The following is a 9,782-nucleotide window of genomic DNA, read 5'->3' on the forward strand; positions in this document are numbered from 1 at the left end:
CCTTTCAATTGGTCATACCGAAAACAACATTTCTGATTTCATTTTCCCAAACATCCTCATATAATTTATGATTCTCCAAATCAGCCACCATTGGCATTCAACTATGTGCTGGAATAAATTAACCCTTACCCCTTCATCCTTATAAAATTCAATGATGAATTCCACACAAATATCATGAATATGTTAATGCTCTTCCATGCTAACACCATTCATCTTTGTTGCTCTTATTCTTCTCTTTTAGGACTGATTATTCACATAAAACTCTTAAAATTTGGTATTATGATCACCACCTACTAACCATTGATCATCTATTTTTTGCTTCCAATACGCATCTTCCTCTTCTAAAAATCCTTTACACCTCCTGCCCCAGCACCCACTCGTAACCTATTTCTCATTCTCCAAATATATCACTCATCATCTGTATTTTGTCAAGTTCCATAGATATCTTACTAACTTTGTCCATGATGGATCTATAGATATTTGAATCCCATTATACAAAATTTCTTCTCAGAACCTGATCATACTATACCTCATAGTATTAATATTCCAGCAATCTCAAACTACTAATCCACAATCTGGAATTAACATACTAGCATCTGAACATCTTAAACAATCCCCTTCCATAACTTGTTCCAACATCTTTTCAAATGCTTGACAACAATGTGTTGCGATCAAAGGTTGATATGGCTAAAACTTTGAGAGTTATTCTAATTCTACTAATGATTAATAAATGTTTAGTCTAACCTATATAAAACTTTGCTACTCTCGCCATGGTTATTTGACAAGGTAAACTCCTTCATTTCATCATTAACCTCTATTAATTCAGTTCATGAATGAACCCGTTAAAATCAACATAAGAGGACCAGCAAGAAATTCTATTTATGTTGTCTTTTGCACCTCTAAGGCTATTAAAGTCCCCTATGGTCACTCCTGACACATAAATATTGAGCATAACAAGAGCAAGACAATTCTACAATCCCCTTCTGATAAGCATATTCACACTAACTAGCACAAAATTAATATTTCATATTCTCATTCTACAATAGGCTTTCAACCATAACTAGTTAATCTCTTCAATGAAGACCTCCATTTCCTTTAGATGCTATCCTAGGATTATTCAAGCTTTATCATCCTTATTAATAATCAGTGAGACAAAACCAAAGTTAGAGAATCTTTGCTGGACTCCAACCATTCATTATTCAACATTAAATCATATAAAAAAATTGTCATATTAAATCTTCACAAATACTCCAATAATTCTCTCTGTGTTGTGACTTTAACTAGCCCACAAATATTTTATAATAATATCTTCATCTTCACTTTTGTTGGTACTCTATATTACTTTCTTTGCCACAACTCTATCACCATTAAGTAGCCTCTGCAAACATGCATGCGCCACTCAGGCCCCTCATTTTCTACCTTCAGTTCATCACCCTTGTTCCAACCTATAAAGCCCTACCCAAGCCCCCCACGTTTGCATTTTGAATTCTCTATATGCTTATTACTAATGTCTTGGAGAACTTTTCTTAAGTCTCTCTTAGACATCTTATAGTAAGGGCTTGACTCTTTATCCCACTTAACTCTACCCTTTTTAGGGCATGATCAATCCACATTAAAAGTAGATTTATCATAGGCTAAAGGAGTATGTGTCTCCTTGCATATACTAACCATGGCTTTTGTCTCCTTGGATTTTGTCTCCTTGCTCCATTGCATTGGATAAGGAAATCCTAGAGGCGGAACCACCTCCTCCTACTTCTTCTATGTCACAATATTCATGTCCACCACCTTTTGATTTTAAACTTCAACATCTCTTTCTACTCGAGACTCCACATTATCTACACACCTTTGGATTTCCTCCATTGCTTTTCCTGAAAATCTTCTGCTATTGTGGTTCATGGATCATCTCGCTCCTCCAACCATCCATTTCTCGATCCTCTCACTTGTTAATTCAGAAGAATGAATCTATTTTTGATGCATTGAGACCCTATGCTTCACTATTGCTCCTATTATGCTAGGTCTGCATCACTAGATGTTTATTAATCTTGACTAAAGGAACCTCCTTCCAGCTTTCCACTGCCATTGGATATAGCTTCTCCTCAACCAATATTTGCACTATTTTACTATCCTCTGTTAAATGGCCATTAGATTGGCATTGCAAACAAAGCTTGACCTATCCTTCATGTTCAATCTACTGCTAGATTATTTTTTCCTTCTTTGCTTCAATCTCCACCAATGATTTTGGTGACAAATTCTATTGGATATCTAGACAAAATTATGCATATCTTATCTTTGACACCATAGAGAGCACCCTCTTATTCTATAAAATTGTTGGCAATTGAGGAAGTCAAGCCCATATGGAGATTATCAGATTTTTTCCAAAGTGAGGAGGATCCAACTAACAAGCTAGAAGTTGTGGTAATCTCCAATATCATATATGTCTTTCTTTCCTATGAAGTTGCTATTTCTCCTAAAATAGTGGCAACCATCTTCCTGTTTTTCAGTTTAACGTCTTAAGGCATAAGTTTTCAGTGCTTCTAAAATCTGCAGAGATAGCTCTTCATCTGAACCTATAAGGTACATTCTCAGCAGTTACTATAAGATAGAAGGAAATGAAAACCCTTCATCTATCAAACATCCTAAGGATCTCTCAAGAGATCGACCAGAATCGAAATTGTTACAGCACAAAAATTCTCCAGATAATCAATCGATGCATAATGTTACGAAGGTTGAAGAATGGCCTAGGCAACCAGAAATTAAGTGAAAACAGAATCTTAGGGCCAAATTTGGATATGAATTTACAAAAAAATTGTAAAAGATTTTGTACTTTTTCCCTCATTTCAGATGTAGGAAGTAGGCGAAGATGTAGACAATAATCGTGTTCTGTGACCTCCTTTTTGTTCCTTTTGATGCAGTGGACTGGAGTTGCATATTTGTAGGTGACAAAGTTTGATGTTTCAAGATTATGTTGGTTATGTAAGGGGAGATAGATATGGTGATCTAATGTGGGAAATTGACACATAGGTGAATGGGATTGAAAATTCCTACTAGGCTGCTGCTTTTGAAGTAGGAGTTTCTACTAATATATCAAAATGAGATGTCGAGACCTTTGCTATTGAAGCACTTGCTTCTTCAAGTTCCAGGGACGATGATTGTGATACTATTAGTGACCTTTTTTAGGATCATTCTATGCTTTCTGGAAGCTACAGGTCAACATTTGGACAGACTGTAAGAATGGAAGAAAAAGCTCTTTGATGAATTCAAGATACTCCTTATTTTTCCCCTCTTAGTTTATGGTAAACAGCTTTTTATAATGTAAACAAAAATTAGGTGCACATATTAGGCACCAAACGTATGTCTGAAACACGAGGAGAAAGGAAAGTTGAACAAAAGCAAAACGAATCTGATAAAACTAGACATTCAGGAAACTTGAAAAGGTTGTTCATTCTCATTTTCTAAATATCATGCAGTTGTTGCATAGCTTGCAAACATCTTTTCCATCCCTTGCTTTCCCTCCACTGCTACATAAAGGAGATTATGACCTAAGTCACATAGATGCGCAAATATGGTGGCACACCCATGTCGACTCGGGTACATGTGCAGGTGTGGGTGTGGCTCAACATGGCACTCGACTCAGTCAAACCGAATCGGGTACTGCTGACTGCACTCGTTTTTCTTTTCTCTTTTTTTTCATTTTTTTTCCTTCTTCTATCTTTTCATTTTCTTTTTTTCCACTTCTCTCTCTCCTCCCCTATTTTATTTCATAAAACTTTGAATTATGTATGAAATTAAGGTAACCATGATTATATATATATATATATATATATACCTAATTTTTTTTTGAAATTGAGGCATCCCTCACCGGTACCCGCACCCATATGACATAGACTTTGACTTGGAAGAGGTGGTTGAAGCTCCCTACTTCTTCAAATGATTCCTTTTTGCAGGAGATCTTCAGCATCGTGCATAGTGTTTCCTCTCCAATGGCCTCCATTTCATTTCAATGACATGCATGCAATGACAATTTCACCCTTCTTCAAATGATTGCAGTAACCACTATAAATAGGAATGGTGTGAGAGGATCTTTTAGTTTGCCTTAACCCTCGATGGCTAATTTCAAAGACTTTGGAGAGACGGACCTGGTTGGCGCTGGCATTCTCTATCAGCAGACATGCAGTTTAGGAATATGTTATAAGTTAGAGTCTCAGTTCATGCCTTTATTGACAATGCTGTAAACGCCAGATCAATCACCTGGCACAGAAAAATGTTGTATGTGTATATCCAAATCTTATGACTTTATATTGTATGACACATTTGGAAATTCCAAATTTTATTTTAATGACAGTCATCTCTAGATTGCAAGGAAAACTGTCGTTTTCATTTCTTTTTTTGAGTGTCTATGCCATAATAATCAAACTGCTACCAAAGACCTTTCATGACAGTTTTAACTTAAGTCTTCAGTGGTGTTCTTAAATTGCCATAAACTGTAATGGCATAAGGAGATACGCTATTAAAAAAAATTTGCTGGCATTTGACCATCTATCACTGAATGATTGTTAGTGGCATTCTTTAATTGTCCTAAGTTATAAATAATGGCATAGAGAGAATTATCATAAATAAATTTTACTGGCATTTCCCCATCTGCTATTGAACATTTGATATGGCATAGAATGGGTGCTGCTAAAGAGTCTTTAGTGGCGTTTAAAGCTCAACAATAACGACAATGCTGACATACTCAGTCCATGCCATTGACAATGGCATACCACCGCCCTATGAAAAGTACGTTATGCCATTTTAAACTGTTGGTGATGCTTAATGAGTGCCACTGAAAGTACACTTAATGGCATCTTCCGAGAGCCATAAAAATGTCCATAATGGCATTGTGCAAGTGTCAGTGAAATGTTTTCAGTGGCATGCATAAAACGCCATGCAAGTTACCCATTCAGGGTGCTCAATAACTTCGCCATTGAATGTAAACAGTGTCCCAATATTATCCGGTGTTTGTAGTGGTGTTCTGTTTTCCCCAGTGAATGCATTTAGAGGTGTCTCTTGGGTGCCACTAAATCTTGGCTATCTTGTAATGCATATTTAACAATCAGGCACTATCTAGCATTTAACAAAATTGAATCATCTACAATATATATATATATATATATATGTATGTATATATACACACACGCACACAAACACTCGCACGCACACACATTCATTGATGTCTATTTTAAAGTCTCTTACTTTCAATCTCAAGCTGAGATGAGAGTTGTAAAAGGAAAAATGATACTAAAAAGAAAAATAAAAGAAAAAAGAGAAAGGGTTAAAAAATAAACCCTCGTTCAAGTGAGCAGGAGAGAACCCACCATCCCAATGACGGGCCAAAATTTTCCCTTTCTTCCCCTAGATCCAAAGCTACTTTGAGACCTAAGTGAACTTAGGTTTGCATACTTCAACTCAAGAAGAGTACCTGATACCATTTGCGGAGGAAAGTAGCACACCGGAGCATGATAGTGGTTACAGGGATTCTAGGCCCATATCTGTTTTGCATATGCCGTCTTGTCGCCCAGTTTTAATACACTGGCCCTCAGGCCGAACCAACGCCAGTTGGTTGAATACATTTCCTTATAGATATATTATGCACAGGAGTTGTACCTTCAGAACGGAAAAATTACTTAGTTTGGTAATCGACAAGATCTAATATTAGACTACAGTATTCAAGTACTTTTCTCATAATTAAGGACTACCTTGGGTGGGACCCCAGTACTTGATGGGACCCACAGGCACATTTCAATAGGGGGTAAATAGTCCAATTGTTAGGTACAATAGTACTCTTTCCCACAAGAGAAAGGACTGAGAGCGGCAGGTTTGGTACCATTCAATTCTATAGCAAGGTTCATATTCATCTTCTGTAGATGCAGGCCTGGTACAATGTAATAGAGAATAAAACGTGGGGTGGTCGATTCCACTGACATGATGGACCTACATTACATGCTTTTACAATCTAATGTGGTCACAATTCAGCTTCACATAAACAAAATGCTAATTTCAGTTCCTTAGCTCACTTGGCACGTTATTAGTTAAGTGTTCCCAAGTACTTAATTATGGTAAGTCATAGATGCATGGAAATAACTGTTACAATATGAAACTCAAACTATACCTTAGCCTAAGCGATATTTGCGTCATTATTTGAGCTAGATAATTGGTATTCTTTTAAGAAATTAAATATATACTTAATTTCATATTTGTAACAATGTGATCTAATTTAATCACTTGAATGTGCAACTTATAGTTCTCACGGTCAGTTCTCAAATTTTTTAGTCAAGTATATATTTTGGTACTTTTATAAAGAATGTTACTCAGAATTACTTCTGTTTTAAAAATGGATCATGCTTGACTAGTTTACCCGGCTTGACATTAACGTTAGCCTTTGATCGCCTTGTTTTCCAACCTAATGAATTCTGCCGTAACATCTGAAGCTATACGTGCAGTTCATTGAACCTTGTATTCGAGACACGGATCTTTTGGCTGGCTTTCACTATCAGGCCCAAGATGTACGGCAATATTTCCTGGTTAATATTATCTCTCTGGGCAGACACATATTAGTCCAATAAAACTGAAGTTAAGCAGGATCTCGATCTCCAGTTGAGCTTTGAGGCCCGGAGTTGGAATGAAGCTAAGATGCAGCTTGTGTGGGTTGTGTATAAAATAAAAACTGATGAAGAGTCGTAACTAAAGATTCATGATCAATACATATAACTATATGTGGGTTAAAACTTCTAAGACGTTGAAACTCATGATGTCAAGTATCTTGTAGCTGGCAAACTATAAGGTGAGATCTAGATTGGCTGGAACTACCATTCGGTTGGCCTGGCCTTGGAGCCATATCCAGGTCCAGTTCATAATTTTGGAACGAGATAAGATGTGAAAATTACCAACTATTTAAAAAATTATAAAACTCAATGGGCCTCACAGATCTTGGTGGATGTTGTTCATCAAAGAGTGGCTTTGTTCTCCTCAAGAGGGTGGCCTGTGCTAATCCACACCACACAATTGTTCGTTCAAGAAATACAAAAAACTTTGGAATATGAGTGGTTCGGTACTTCGGTTTGATTGGGAATGGTTAAATAAAAAAGAAATCGGATTTGATGCTGCAAAAGAAAAAAAAAAACTCACACAATAAAACACCTAAATCATGTCAAGGGCACTTACTGAAACGAATTATTGTGGTTTTCCTTGTAAGATGTTGAAAAGTGCTCGAGTAAGAAAGTAAAGAGACACCAAAGCACTCAAATCACATCTTAGTCATTCACTGAAAGAAATTGTTGTGGTTTTCCTTGTAAGACATTGCAAAGTGTTGAGCGAGTAAGAAATGGAAATAGCTTCTTCATTAAGTCTGAAGATTTTTTCAAACATACAACCCTGTGTTACTGTTTACGGATTGAATAAAGCCTTTGCACTATTACCAATTTGATGACGGTAGAAAAAGTTAATGTTGCGCCATTTTCAAATGGTCAATTGTGAGACAGATCCAGATCAAGTTTAAGACCTCTAAATGAGTTCGTCCACCGCCCTCGAATGTTGCTCCATTATTATTAATTATAACAAATGAAATACAAGGAAATTACGCCCAGAAAAAGAAACCCGCCATGAGCATCACCGACAAGAAATCAACTCAATTATAGTGCCTACAAGGCATTGTCCACCGCCGACAACATATTAGTAAATTAAGCTACCATGTCACTTGATCCAAACCGGTTACTCCCAATATACTCAAGACTCAAGCAAACGGGTCCAAATTAACACACTTACTAGTCTCGGGCCTGCTTCTGCTTAAACTAGTTGCAGCATTTTGTTGAGGCTCAGTCACAGTGAGCCTCATTGGGTAGGCAGACGAACGCACCGTCTTCAATCAAAGAGCCAGAAAGGTTCAAATCCAACAGGTTAGGGCAGCAGGAGGCAATTACTTGAAGACATTGACTACTTACCCCAAGGCCCTTCCCCAGGCCAAGCGACCTCAACCCCTCCGCAAATCCGCTGGCTATACAGAACAGCGACACATCTGTCAATCCTGAGCATCCGCTCAACCACACCCTTTCTAAGCTTGGACGAAGAAGCTTTTCTCTGCCACCAAGCAGCAGGCTCAACAGTCCTTTGTCTGAGATGCCCCCCAACCCAACCAGTTCAACTTCACGCAGGTCCCAGCACACCCTCCCCATCCACATCAACAGACCATCCCCTACGTTGGGGCATCGGTTCACCACCAGTCTTTCCAACTTGCTGCATGAAGGTGGCAGCATTAATGGCGGCACTGTCCAGTCGGTTGGTTCCACAATCCCCTTGCATTTGACCAAGGAAAGGCCCTTGAGGTTCTTACCGTACCTTGTCAAGAAGCCTACCAACCCACTCAAAGATATCTGCGCACATTCCTTTAGGGTTAAACTCTCTAAAAGGGCAGCCCCCTGGGCTAGGACTAACAAGCCCTCGTCATCTATGCATCTGCACAAAAATATGTTCTTAAGGTTCTTACATTCCAGCCCAACAGCCCTGAATGGATCATGAAGGCGATCTTCATTAATGGTGCAAATCTTCTTAGAAGGGAGTACTTTATCGAGTGCTAGGTGAGCCAGTGGCTTTACACGCCTAACGTGTTCCAGCACTACGGGTAGATGTGAAAAGACTTTACCAAGTTTAAGTCTCTTCAAATTGGGCAGCCCTTCAAGAATGGCAGCGATCCCTTCATCACCTACAAGGGGACAACCCGATATGCATAAGGACTTTATAGTTGGAGCATGTGCTCCAAAGGCTTTGAGGGTGGCATTGCCTACATTTTGACACGAGTCAATGCTGAGTTTCGTGAGCTTGTTCAGGTTACACGCAACAAACGCCATGCCCTCGTCGGAGACCAGCGGACACTCGCACAGATCAAGCTTCTCTAACAGGCCACAGCCTCTCGCCATGCATGCCAGACCTCTGCATGTAATGTGAAGACAACCCCATAAGGATAGGGACTTCAGGTAGGGGAAACTAGACCCAACAACTTGAAGCCCATAATCAGTGAACCCATTTGCCTGAGGGTGTGATTTAGTTTCGGGATCAGGGACGTCGCCTCTGATGCTGAGAGTACTAATCCTCCCCTTTGAATACTTACTGACCACCATGGCAGCTAACCTTGCGTTCACAGCACTACATCCCTCCAAGCACCTGGAAAAAGGTGCTCCGGCGCCGGCGTTGCATGTTGGGGTTGGTGGTCGGAGTTTGAAGTCTGAGCTCTTCATGTGAGCTTGCAAAATGAGCCATTTCTTGGACACCGAAGAGCAGGACCAGCGGTCTGTAGGGTCAGGGTTGTAGCTGAATATCTCAAGGATGCACTCATCAGGGAGACGATTGAATGGACTTGCTCTATCACCTCCATCATCAGCTTCTTTCTTTCTAGCGTTCTTCCACCTCGTGTAGTCACCCATGCTTGAGAGAGAGCTAGCGAGAGAGAAAGAGATGCCGCTTTAAAGCGTGAGCGAGGAAAATGCGAGGTTGAGTTGTCTGTTCATGGAATTGACAAAAGGTTGGTTCATGGACCATTTTTGGCACTGAGAGAATCCCATGAAGCGATGTTCAGTCAATTAATACTGTGATTTTGGAGGCGTACAAAGGGCTGGTACGAGAAAAATCGTGGAAGATGATTGCACCGTTAAAGTTCATTGGTTCCTCCACAGCCACACACACACTCTCTCTCTATCTCTCAACTATTGAAGCAGATGGACAGCAATGAAACTGTCCCGGTTGCCTCAGTGCAG

General features: G+C 39.3%; 1 protein-coding gene across 1 annotated transcript; it reads right to left on the reverse strand.

Moving 5' to 3' along the window:
• Positions 1 to 7,559: 7,559 nt before the first annotated feature.
• On the reverse strand, positions 7,560 to 9,483 carry LOC116250046 (EIN3-binding F-box protein 2-like). Its single transcript, XM_031623382.2, has one exon. It carries the CDS (start codon positions 9,450 to 9,452, stop codon positions 7,851 to 7,853), a length of 1,602 nt encoding a protein of 533 aa, XP_031479242.1. The 5' UTR covers positions 9,453 to 9,483; the 3' UTR covers positions 7,560 to 7,850.
• Between the last annotated feature and the right edge of the window lie 299 nt (positions 9,484 to 9,782).

The sequence above is a fragment of the Nymphaea colorata genome, chromosome 3, assembly GCF_008831285.2.
Source record: "Nymphaea colorata isolate Beijing-Zhang1983 chromosome 3, ASM883128v2, whole genome shotgun sequence".
In the NCBI taxonomy this organism is placed as follows: domain Eukaryota; kingdom Viridiplantae; phylum Streptophyta; class Magnoliopsida; order Nymphaeales; family Nymphaeaceae; genus Nymphaea; species Nymphaea colorata.